Below are 12,615 nucleotides of genomic sequence, written 5' to 3'. Positions count from 1 at the left end.
TCTGGTGTTCTATATATGATGTCTGGTGTTCTATCCCTGATGTCTGGTGTTCTATCCCTGATGTCTGGTGTTCTATATATGATGTCTGGTGTTCTATCCCTGATGTCTGGTGTTCTATCCCTGATGTCTGGTGTTCTATATATGATGTCTGGTGTTCTATATATGATGTCTGGTGTTCTATCTCTGATGTCTGGTGTTCTATCTCTGATGTCTGGTGTTCTATATATGATGTCTGGTGTTCTATATATGATGTCTGGTGTTCTATCCCTGATGTCTGGTGTTCTCTATATGATGTCTGGTGTTCTATCCCTGATGTCTGGTGTTCTATATATGATGTCTGGTGTTCTATATATGATGTCTGGTGTTCTATCCCTGATGTCTGGTGTTCTCTATATGATGTCTGGTGTTCTATATATGATGTCTGGTGTTCTATCCCTGATGTCTGGTGTTCTATGTCTGGTGTTCTATCCCTGATATCTGGTGTTCCATATATGATGTCTGGTGTTCTATATATGATGTCTGGTGTTCTATCCCTGATGTCTGGTGTTCTATATATGATGTCTGGTGTTCTATATATGATGTCTGGTGTTCTCTTTATGATGTCTGGTGTTCTATGTCTGGTGTTCTATCTCTGATGTCTGGTGTTCTATCCCTGATGTCTGGTGTTCTATCCCTGATGTCTGGTGTTCTATCTCTGATGTCTGGTGTTCTATGTCTGGTGTTCTATCCCTGATGTCTGGTGTTCTATCTCTGATGTCTGGTGTTCTCTTTATGTTGTCTGGTGTTCTATATATGATGTCTGGTGTTCTATATATGATGTCTGGTGTTCTATGTCTGGTGTTCTATGTCTGGTGTTCTCTATATGATGTCTGGTGTTCTATATATGATGTCTGGTGTTCTATATATGATGTCTGGTGTTCTATCCCTGATGTTTGGTGTTCTATCTCTGATGTCTGGTGTTCTATATATGATGTCTGGTGTTCTATCTCTGATGTCTGGTGTTCTATATATGATGTCTGGTGTTCTATATATGATGTCTGGTGTTCTATCCCTGATGTCTGGTGTTCTATCTCTGATGTCTGGTGTTCTATATATGATGTCTGGTGTTCTATCTCTGATGTCTGGTGTTCTATCTCTGATGTCTGGTGTTCTATATATGATGTCTGGTGTTCTATCTCTGATGTCTGGTGTTCTATCTCTGATGTCTGGTGTTCTATATATGATGTCTGGTGTTCTATATATGATGTCTGGTGTTCTATCCCCGATGTCTGGTGTTCTATGTCTGGTGTTCTATCCCTGATATCTAGTGTTCTATATATGATGTCCGGTGTTCTATATATGATGTCTGGTGTTCTATATATGATGTCTGGTGTTCTGTCCCTGATGTCTGGTGTTCTATATATGATGTCTGGTGTTCTCTTTATGATGTCTGGTGTTCTATGTCTGGTGTTCTCTATATGATGTCTGGTGTTCTATCCCTGATGTCTGGTGTTCTATCCATGATGTCTGGTGTTCTATATATGATGTCTGGTGTTCTATCCCCGATGTCTGGTGTTCTATGTCTGGTGTTCTATCCCTGATATCTAGTGTTCTATATATGATGTCCGGTGTTCTATATATGATGTCTGGTGTTCTGTCCCTGATGTCTGGTGTTCTATATATGATGTCTGGTGTTCTCTTTATGATGTCTGGTGTTCTATGTCTGGTGTTCTCTATATGATGTCTGGTGTTCTATCCCTGATGTCTGGTGTTCTATGTCTGGTGTTCTATCCCTGATATCTGGTGTTCCATATATGATGTCTGGTGTTCTATATATGATGTCTGGTGTTCTATCCCTGATGTCTGGTGTTCTATATATGATGTCTGGTGTTCTATATATGATGTCTGGTGTTCTATATATGATGTCTGGTGTTCTCTTTATGATGTCTGGTGTTCTATGTCTGGTGTTCTCTATATGATGTCTGGTGTTCTATCTCTGATGTCTGGTGTTCTACCTCTGATGCCTGGTGTTCTACCTCTGATGCCTGGTGTTCTATCCCTGATGTCTGGTGTTCTATATATGATGTCTGGTGTTCTATCCCTGATGTCTGGTGTTCTATCCCTGATGTCTGGTGTTCTATCCCTGATGTCTGGTGTTCTATCCCTGATGTCTGGTGTTCTATATATGATGTCTGGTGTTCTATATATGATGTCTGGTGTTCTATCCCTGATGTATGGTGTTCTCTATATGATGTCTGGTGTTCTATCTCTGATGTCTGGTGTTCTATCTCTGATGTCTGGTGTTCTATATATGATGTCTGGTGTTCTATGTCTGGTGTTCTCTATATGATGTCTGGTGTTCTATCTCTGATGTCTGGTGTTCTATCTCTGATGTCTGGTGTTCTATCCCTGATGTCTGGTGTTCTATCCCTGATGTCTGGTGTTCTATCTCTGATGTCTGGTGTTCTATCTCTGATGTCTGGTGTTCTATCTCTGATGTCTGGTGTTCTATATATGATGTCTGGTGTTCTATATATGATGTCTGGTGTTCTATCCCTGATGTCTGGTGTTCTCTATATAATGTCTGGTGTTCTATATATGATGTCTGGTGTTCTATGTCTGGTGTTCTATCCCTGATATCTGGTGTTCCATATATGATGTCTGGTGTTCTATATATGATGTCTGGTGTTCTATCCCTGATGTCTGGTGTTCTATATATGATGTCTGGTGTTCTATATATGATGTCTGGTGTTCTCTTTATGATGTCTGGTGTTCTATGTCTGGTGTTCTCTATATGATGTCTGGCGTTCTATATATGATGTCTGGTGTTCTATCCCTGATGTCTGGTGTTCTATCCCTGATGTCTGGTGTTCTATATATGATGTCTGGTGTTCTATCCCTGATGTCTGGTGTTCTATCCCTGATGTCTGGTGTTCTATATATGATGTCTGGTGTTCTATATATGATGTCTGGTGTTCTATCTCTGATGTCTGGTGTTCTATCTCTGATGTCTGGTGTTCTATCGCTGATGTCTGGTGTTCTATCCCTGATGTCTGGTGTTCTGTCCCTGATGTCTGGTGTTCTGTCCCTGATGTCTGGTGTTCTATCCCTGATGTCTGGTGTTCTATATATGATGTCTGGTGTTCTATATATGATGTCTGGTGTTCTATCTCTGATGCCTGGTGTTCTACCTCTGATGCCTGGTGTTCTACCTCTGATGCCTGGTGTTCTATCCCTGATGTCTGGTGTTCTATATATGATGTCTGGTGTTCTATCCATGATGTCTGGTGTTCTAGCCCTGATGTCTGGTGTTCTATCCCCGATGTCTGGTGTTCTATCCCCGATGTCTGGTGTTCTATCTCTGATGTCTGGTGTTCTATAAATGATGTCTGGTGTTCTATCTCTGATGTCTGGTGTTCTATCTCTGATGTCTGGTGTTCTATAAATGATGTCTGGTGTTCTATCTCTGATGTCTGGTGTTCTATAAATGATGTCTGGTGTTCTATCTCTGATGTCTGGTGTTCTATATATGATGGCTGGTGTTCTATCTCTGATGTCTGGTGTTCTATCTCTGATGTCTGGTGTTCTATATATGAATTCTGGTGTTCTCTATATGATGTCTGGTGTTCTCTATATGATGTCTGGTGTTCTATCACTGATGTGATTCTCTGTGTTTCTCTCTCAGGGTTTCGGCCACTTCTCTGGGCTTACGTCTAATCTCAGTCCGTTTGTCAAGGCAACAGAGTACTCCTCTTCTAGCGATGAAGTTGGGAGTAGTGATGATGATGAGAAAACCCGGTGGGTTCACCTTGATTGATTTATTGATTGATTGGTTTTATTTGATCATTTAAAAAAACATATAGAGCTAAAAAACAAGAGCATTATCCATTAAAACACTGCTCTCTGGCTGCTGTTGTCTGTGTTTCTCCAGGTCTCCATTGAATGGGAAAGGCATGTTCTTCCAAGGAGCCCCTGATGGGATAGTTCTGCAGCCCCACCATAATCTCAACCAGACCCCGGTATACATACACCTCATCCATACACTATGACCTCTTTGGGACATTTTGGAGTGAAAAAGTACACCCACTTATTAACTTTGAGAGCTTAGCTAGCTGCTTTCCTTCCCAACACAGCCAGCTGCTTACCTTACCAACACAGCCAGCTGCTTACCTTACCAACACAGCCAGCTGCTTACCTTACCAACACAGCCAGCTGCTTACCTTACCAACACAGCCAGCTGCTTTCCTTACCAACACAGCCAGCTGCTTTCCTTACCAACACAGCCAGCTGCTTTCCTTACCAACACAGCCAGCTGCTTTCCTTACCAACACAGCCAGCTGCTTACCTTACCAACACAGCCAGCTGCTTTCCTTACCAACACAGCCAGCTGCTTTCCTTACCAACACAGCCAGCTGCTTTCCTTCCCAACACAGCCAGCTGCTTTCCTTCCCAACACAGCCAGCTGCTTTCCTTACCAACACAGCCAGCTGCTTACCTTACCAACACAGCCAGCTGCTTTCCTTACCAACACAGCCAGCTGCTTTCCTTACCAACACAGCCAGCTGCTTTCCTTCCCAACACAGCCAGCTGCTTTCCTTACCAACACAGCCAGCTGCTTTCCTTACCAACACAGCCAGCTGCTTTCCTTACCAACACAGCCAGCTGCTTTCCTTACCAACACAGCCAGCTGCTTTCCTTACCAACACAGCCAGCTGCTTACCTTACCAACACAGCCAGCTGCTTTCCTTACCAACACAGCCAGCTGCTTTCCTTACCAACACAGCCAGCTGCTTTCCTTACCAACACAGCTTACTTGTCACTGATTCTGTACTTGATGAAAACTCAGACCAAATCCTCCTCAAACTCTCAACATTGAACAGAAATATGTTCAATTGTTTTAATGGATATATAGTTAGATAACAGATGAATAGTTTCAGTCGATTCAGGTTCATACTACAGCGTCATCTTCGTTATATCTGAGTAATAGGTTGCTTAAAGGGAAAATCCACTCAAAAACTATCTACTGGTATTTTGTTCATTAGTCCGCTGTTGATACAGTGACAAAATGTTTTGCATTTCAGTAGTCAGGTTTTCAAGATATTGGACTTTCAAGAAGCAAAGAGTCACTGGCCACATCATCATGGTTTCCATGAACTCTGCTAATTTGTAAATTGGGTCATAGAGTTCAGACAGTTCAGATGCAGTCAGTGTGAAATCTTGTTTCTTGCTCACACAGGCAGCAGCATGCATCAGACTTGGCAGTGCTGCCGTCAACAACAATGTACTATCAGTCTGCTGCATCCAAAATGTCATCCTACTCCCTGGCCTGTATAGTGCACTACTTTTGACCAGAGCACTATGGGCCCTGGTCAAAGGTAGTGCACTAAATATGGATTAGAGTGCCATTTGGGATGCATCCAGAGCCACTTGAGCTCAGGGTTGTCACCGGTTCCGCACGGGTCATTTTCATGACAAACACTAGAAGGCACTTTGTACATACTAACTAACACATGGAGCGGATGCTACTAACTAATACAGATGTAGGATCTTAATTTGATCACCCTGTTGCAGGACAACTTTCCTGCAATGCAAGACATTTAAAACTTGTGTATTTGAGATTTAAAAAGGCTTCTGAAGTTTGTACAGTCGTGGCCAAAAGTTTTGAGAATGACACAAATATACATTTTCACAAAGTCTGCTGCCTCAGTTTGTATGATGGCAATTTGCATATACTCCAGAATGTTGTGAAGAGTGATCAGATGAATTGCAATTAATTGCAAAGTCCCTCTTTGCCATGCAAATGAACTGAATCCCCCAAAAACATTTCCACTGCATTTCAGCCCTGCCACAAAAGGACCAGCTGACATCATGTCAGTGATTCTCTCGTTAACACAGGTGTGAGTGTTGACGAGGACAAGGCTCGAGATCACTCTGTCATGCTGATTGAGTTCGAATAACAGACTGGAAGCTTCAAAAGGAGGGTGGTGCTTGGAATCATTGTTCTTCCTCTGTCAACCATGGTTACCTGCAAGGAAACACGTGTCGTCATCATTGCTTTGCACAAAAAGGGCTTCACAGGCAAGGATATTGCTGCCAGTAAGATTGCACCTAAATCAACCATTTATCGGAGGATCAAGAACTTCAAGGACAGCGGTTCAATTGTTGTGAAGAAGGCTTCAGGGCGCCCAAGAAAGTCCAGCAAGCGCCAGGACCATCTCCTAAAGTTGATTCAGCTGTGGGATCGGGGCACCACCAGTACAGAGCTTGCTCAGGAATGGCAGCAGGCAGGTGTGAGTGCATCTGCACGCACAGTGAGGCGAAGACTTTTGGAGAATGGCCTGGTGTCAGGAAGGGCAGCAAAGAAGCCACTTCTCTCCAGGAAAAACATCAGGGACAGAGTGATATTCTGCAAAAGGTACAGGGATTGGACTGCTGAGGACTGGGGTAAAGTCATTTTCTCTGATGAATCCCCTTTCCGATTGTTTGGGGTATCCGGAAAAAAAGCTTGTCCGGAGAAGACAAGGTGCGCGCTACCATCAGTCCTGTGTCATGCCAACAGTAAAGCATCCTGAGACCATTAATGTGTGGGGTTGCATCTCAGCCAAGGGAGTGGGCTCACTCACAAACCATCCAGGAACAGTTTGGTGACACTTTTCCAGCATGATGGAGCACCTTGCCATAAGGCAAAAGTGATAACTAAGTGGCTCGGGGAACAAAACATCAATATTTTGGGTCCATGGCCAGGAAACTCCCCAGACCTTAATCCCATTGAGAATTTGTGGTCAATCCTCAAGAGGCGGGTGGACAAACAAAAACCCACAAATTCTGACAAACTCCAAACATTGATTATGCAAGAATGGGCTGCCATCAGTTAGGATGTGGCCCAGAAGTTAATTGACAGCATGCCAGGGTGGATTGCAGAGGTCTTGAAAAAGAAGGGTCAACACTGCAAATATTGACTCTTTGCATCAACTTCATGTCATTGTCAATAAAAGCCTTTGACACTTATGAAATGCTTGTAATTATACTTCAGTATTCCATAGTAACATCTGACAAAAATATCTAAATTCACTGAAGCAGCAAACTTTGTGGAAATTAATATTTGTGTCATTCTCAAAACTTTTGCCACAACTGTAATTTCCACTTTGAAATTTCAGACTTGATTTTCCATTATGAAAAGCCCCTACAAAAACATCTATGAATGTTCACATGATTACATACTGCTTTAGTAAACTGGCTCAAATTAAGATCCTCCATCTGTACATGGAGCAGAGCAGAGCCCAGTGATGATGCTGCTCTCCCACAGCCCCCTCAGAGCCTCCGCCACCTCCATTGATACTGCTCTCCCACAGCCCCCTCAGAGCCTCCGCCACCTCCATTGATACTGCTCTCCCACAGCCCCCTCAGAGCCTCCGCCACCTCCATTGATACTGCTCTCCCACAGCCCCCTCAGAGCCTCCGCCACCTCCATTGATACTGCTCTCCCACAGCCCCCTCAGAGCCTCCGCCACCTCCATTGATACTGCTCTCCCACAGCCCCCTCAGAGCCTCCGCCACCTCCATTGATACTGCTCTCCCACAGCCCCCTCAGAGCCTCCGCCACCTCCATTGATACTGCTCTCCCACAGCCCCCTCAGAGCCTCCGCCACCTCCATTGATACTGCTCTCCCACAGCCCCCTCAGAGCCTCCTCCACCTCCATTGATGATACTGCTCTCCCACAGCCCCCTCAGAGCCTCCGCCACCTCCATTGATACTGCTCTCCCACAGCCCCCTCAGAGCCTCCTCCACCTCCATTGATGATACTGCTCTCCCACAGCCCCCTCAGAGCCTCCTCCACCTCCATTGATGATACTGCTCTCCCACAGCCCCCTCAGAGCCTCCTCCACCTCCATTGATGATACTGCTCTCCCACAGCCCCCTCAGAGCCTCCTCCACCACCATTGATGATACTGCTCTCCCACAGCCCCCTCAGAGCCTCCTCCACCTCCAGTAATGAATGCAATGCCACTTGTTATGGTGTAAGCAGGGCTTGATATCCTTGTTTACCTCTCCCACTTCACTTCAAACAACGCCTTGGCTGTCATTGGACACTTAGTGTCATGGAAACCCAAACAGTGCCTGCCTGCCATATGACACTCTTTTTGTAGATGCTGCTGTTGTTCCTCCACACAGTGCTGCTGTGACACGGTGAATACAGAGTTACATGACTCACGTCATAAAGGCAGGCAAGCAGTAGTAACGAGGCATTATACTGCTGTTTGCTGTGTCTCTTCTCTTAGCAGAGCAGCGTGGCATCAGGCCTTAAGAGTGGCCAGCCACTACACAGGCCCATTGCTGTAGGATCAGAATGCAATGAGAATTACCTTCTCCCTGATCTCCTGCAGAAGAGCCCGGCCCATGAGCCCATGGCGCAGCACGGCCCACATGACGTCATCTACCCCCAGTCTCCGAGCAGACGAGGACCACATTCTGACGTGAGTTCACATGTGGCTATAAACTCTGTAGGCTGAATGTCTAGTAGTAGGCTATAACTTCTCCGGAAGGTCATAGAATGTTTAAGAGGGGCGGCAGCGTAGCCTAGTGTTTAGAGCGTTGGACTAGTAACCGAAAGGTTGCAAGTTCAAATCCCCGAGCTGACAAGGTACAAATCTGTCGTTCTGCCCCTGAACAAGGCAGTTAACCCACTGTTCCTAGGCTGTCATTGAAAATAAGAATTTGTTCTTAACTGACTTGCCTAGTTAAAAAAAAAAATTGTAATAGTTTATAGACTGAAGTGGTTTAGAGCAATGGGTTTTTATTTGACGTCAATGTATCTTTCTCCACTAGGGGGAGATGACGTAGCTGTTGTAAACGTGAAATTCCATCTCAAGATTGATGTCAAGTCTACTGGAAATCTGAGATTTGTTGTTTTTTATGTTGTTTTATTTATACGAATTCTGATTTTGGATGCATTTGCAGAAACCTGTAAACTGTCCTCCAGGGAAAAGCATCTCGTCCTCCTCCTTCACTCCCTTCATCGACCCCAGGCTGCTGCAGATCTCTCCCCCTCAGAGCCCAGTGGGCCACAGTCCCAGTGAGTGCCAACAAACATACACATACATACATACATACATACATACATACATACATACATACATACATACACACACACATACATATACACACAATGGTACATGCACACAAACACACACCACGCTACACAAGAAATGCCCCTCAGACATTCTAGTAAATCACTGCTAGGGTGGTCTCTAAACCTAGGTCTCTTTTCCAAATGTGCCCTGTAAATATACACACCATACATATACACATATACACACAGTGCATTCGGAAAGTATTCAGACCCCGCTCAGCAAGGAAGAAGCCACTGCTCCAAAACCGCCATAAGAAAGCCAGACTACGGTTTGCAACTGCACATGGGGACAAAGATCATACTTTTTGGAGAAGTGTCCTCTGGTCTGATGAAACATAAATAGAACTGTTTGGCCATAATGACCATCATTATGTTTGGAGGAAAAAAGGGGGAGGCTTGCAAGCCGAAGAAGACCATCCCAACCGTGAAGCACGGGGGTGGCGGCATCATGTTATGGGGGTGCTTTTCGGCAGGATGGACTGGTGCACTTCACAAAATAGACGACATCATGAGACAGGAAAATTATGTGGATATATTGAAGCAACATCTCAAGACATCAGTCAGGAAGTTAAAGCTTGGTCGCAAATGGGTCTTCCAAATGGACAATGACCCCAAGCATACTTCCAAAGTTGTGACAAAATGGCTTAAGAACAACAAAGTCAAGATATTGGAGTGGCCATCACAAAGCCCTGACCTCAATCCTATAGAAAATTTGTGGGCAGAACTGAAAAAGTGTGTGTGAGCAAGGAAGTCTACAAACCTGACTCAGTTACACCAACTCTGTCAGGAGGAATGGGCCAAAATTCACCCAACTTATTTTGGGAAGCTTGAGGAAGGCAACTGAAACATTTGACCCAAGTTAAACAATTTAAAGGCAATGCTACCAAATACTAATTGAGTGTATGTAAACTTCTGATCCACTGGGAATGTGATGAAAGAAATAAAAGCTGAAAGAAATTATTCTCTCTACTATTATTCTGACATTTCACATTCTTAAAATAAAGTGGTGATCCTAACTGACCTAAGACAGGGAATTTTTACTAGGATTAAATGTAAAGTATTGTGAAAAACGGAGTTTAAATGTATTTGGCTAAGGTGTATGTAAACTTCCGATTTCAACTGTATGTCTCCAGCTTCAGTGATTTTTGCAATTCATTCCAGTCATTGGCAGCAGAGAACTGAAAGGAAAAGCAGCCAAAGCAGGTGTTGGCTTTGGGGATGACCAGTGAAATATACCTGCTGGAGCGCAAGCTACGGGTGTTGCGTTGGTGACCAGTGAGCTGAGATAAGGCGGAGCTATACCTAGCAAAGACTTATAGATGACCTGGAGCGAGTGGGTTTGGCGACGAATATGTAGTGAGGACCAGCCAACGAGAGCATACAGGTCGCAGTGGTGGGTAGTATATGGGGCGTTGGTGACAAAACAGATGGCACTGTGATAGACTGCATCCAATTTGCTGAGTAGAGTGTTGGAGGCTAATTTGTAAATGACATCGCCAAAGTCAAGGATCGGTAAGATTGTCAATTTTACTAGGGTAAGTTTGGCAGCATGAGAGAAGGAGGCTTTGTTGTGAAATAGGAAGCTGATTCTAGATTTAATTTTGGATTGGAGATGCTTAATGTGAGTCTAGAAGGCGAGTTTACAGTCTAGCCAGACACCTAGGTATTTATATTTGTCCACATATTCTAAGTCTGAACCGTCCAGAGTAGTGATGCTAGTTGGGCGGGCGGGTGCAGGCAGCGATCGGTTGAAGAGCATACATTTCGTTTTACTAGCATTTAAGAGCAGTTGGAGGCCACGGAAGGAGTGTTGTATGGCATTGCAGCTCGTTTGGAGGTTTGTTAATACAGTGTCCAAAGAAGGGCCAGATGTATACAGAATGGTGTCGTCTGCGTAGAGTTGGATCAAAGAATCACCCACAGCAAGAGCGACATCATTGATATATACAGAGAAAAGAGTCGGCCTGAGAATTGAACCCTGTGGCACCCCCATAGAGACTGACAGAGGTCCGGACAACAGGCCCTCCGATTTGACACGCTGAACTCTATCTGAGAAGTAGTTGGTGAACCAGGCAAGGCAGTCATTAGAGAAACTAAGGCAGCTGAGTCTGCCGATAAGAATACGGTGATTGACAGAGTTGAAAGCCTTGGCCAGGTCGATGAAGACGGCTGCACAGTACTGTCTTTTATCGATGGCGGTTATGATATCGTTTAGGACCTTGAGCGTGGCTGAGGTGCACCCGTGACCAGCTCGGAAACCAGATTGCATAGCGACGAAGGTACGGTGGGATTCGAAATGGTCGGTGATCTGTTTGTTCACTTGGCTTTTGAAGACTTTAGAAAGGCAGGGCAGAATGGATATAGGTCTGTAACAGTTGGGTCTAGAGTGTCTCCCCCTTTGAAGAGGGGGATGACCGCAGCCGCTTTCCAATCTTTAGGAATCTCAGACGATACGAAAGAGAGGTTGAACAGACTAGTAATAGGAGTTGCAACAATGGCGGTGGATAATTTTAGGAAGAGAAGGTCCAGATTGTCTAGCCCAGCTGATTTGTAGGGATCCAGATTTTGCAGCGGGGGTGAATGCGGGGGTTGGGGTAGCCAGGTGGAAAGCATGACCAGCCGTAGAGAAATGCTTATTGAAATTCTCGATTATCGTGGATTTATCAGTGGTGACAGTGTTTCCTAGTCTGAGTGCAGTGGGCAGCTGGGAAGAGGTACTCTTATTCTCCTTGGAAAGTTTGTATGGATGTAAAACCCTCCATATTCTGCGTAGTTTTAGTATTACATCCCCACAGGAAACAATTATGGTGGCTGTAAGTGTATTTAGACATAGCCTATTTAAAACAAGTTGTTCTGTTTAAAATTTGATTTGAATTATTCACTCTTTTTAGGCCTTGTCAATAATGAATTTAATCTTGCTTATTGACAACATTTGGCATGTCCATGCTCAGCCATAATGCAGTTTACAGTAGGCCTAGCCCCTATCAGTGTGAATGTTATGTAAACTGTATATTTCCACAATGAAGCCATGAAATTACTTAAAACAATGTTGACTGCAAATAGATTAAAGTTAACATATATAGCAAATATGGGATAGGTGTACATTTTGTTATTTAGTTTCTGTAAGCTGTTTAACAAAGTATAACGGACTAACATTGGAATTGGAGTTGATTCCAAGGTAAAACATCAAAGACTGTAAATTCACAACTTGAAGCAACCACATATTTTGCCATGGACCACATTCTGATTGACCAGTGAGGGGCCAAGCCTCAACACACTCACAACTTGTTTATTCATCAAAACCCAGCCCTTTCACGCCAACGGCAACAACTGAGCTGATAATTGTGGTTGTGAAAATAGCTCAAATATTTCTGACACCCCCCGAACCTATAGCGCTACCGCCAGCGCTTAGGTTGACCATTGCGTTGTTGCGTTAGGTTTGTTAAAATAGAGCCGTTAAGCAGACCCCTGTGGATTTCTTGTCTATTGTCAAGGACTTATTTT

General features: G+C 44.2%; 1 protein-coding gene across 8 annotated transcripts in view; it reads left to right on the top strand.

The window, feature by feature from the left end:
• Positions 1-12,615, top strand: part of LOC106611981 (mitogen-activated protein kinase kinase kinase kinase 4) — a 144,278-nt gene that overhangs the window by 106,874 nt on the left and 24,789 nt on the right. For 6 of the 8 annotated variants that reach the window (XR_006771060.2, XM_045724060.2, XM_045724063.2 and 3 more), the window contains 4 exons: positions 3,665-3,777; positions 3,911-3,998; positions 8,261-8,455; positions 8,940-9,054. Coding sequence is in view for 7 of the 8 variants with exons in the window: in XM_045724060.2 (XP_045580016.1) it covers positions 3,665-3,777; positions 3,911-3,998; positions 8,261-8,455; positions 8,940-9,054 (511 nt within the window). In the remaining variant the exon portion in view is untranslated. The remainder of the gene's footprint in view (positions 1-3,664; positions 3,778-3,910; positions 3,999-8,260; positions 8,456-8,939; positions 9,055-12,615) is intronic. The other 2 variants (XM_045724062.2, XM_045724059.2) reach the window with 2 other exon arrangements.

This window comes from Salmo salar, chromosome 09, assembly GCF_965601325.2.
Source record: "Salmo salar chromosome 09, fSalSal1, whole genome shotgun sequence".
Taxonomy (NCBI): Eukaryota; Metazoa; Chordata; class Actinopteri; order Salmoniformes; family Salmonidae; genus Salmo; species Salmo salar.
Note: the sequence above shows the minus strand (reverse complement) of the source record. Positions and strands in the feature narration are given on the sequence as shown.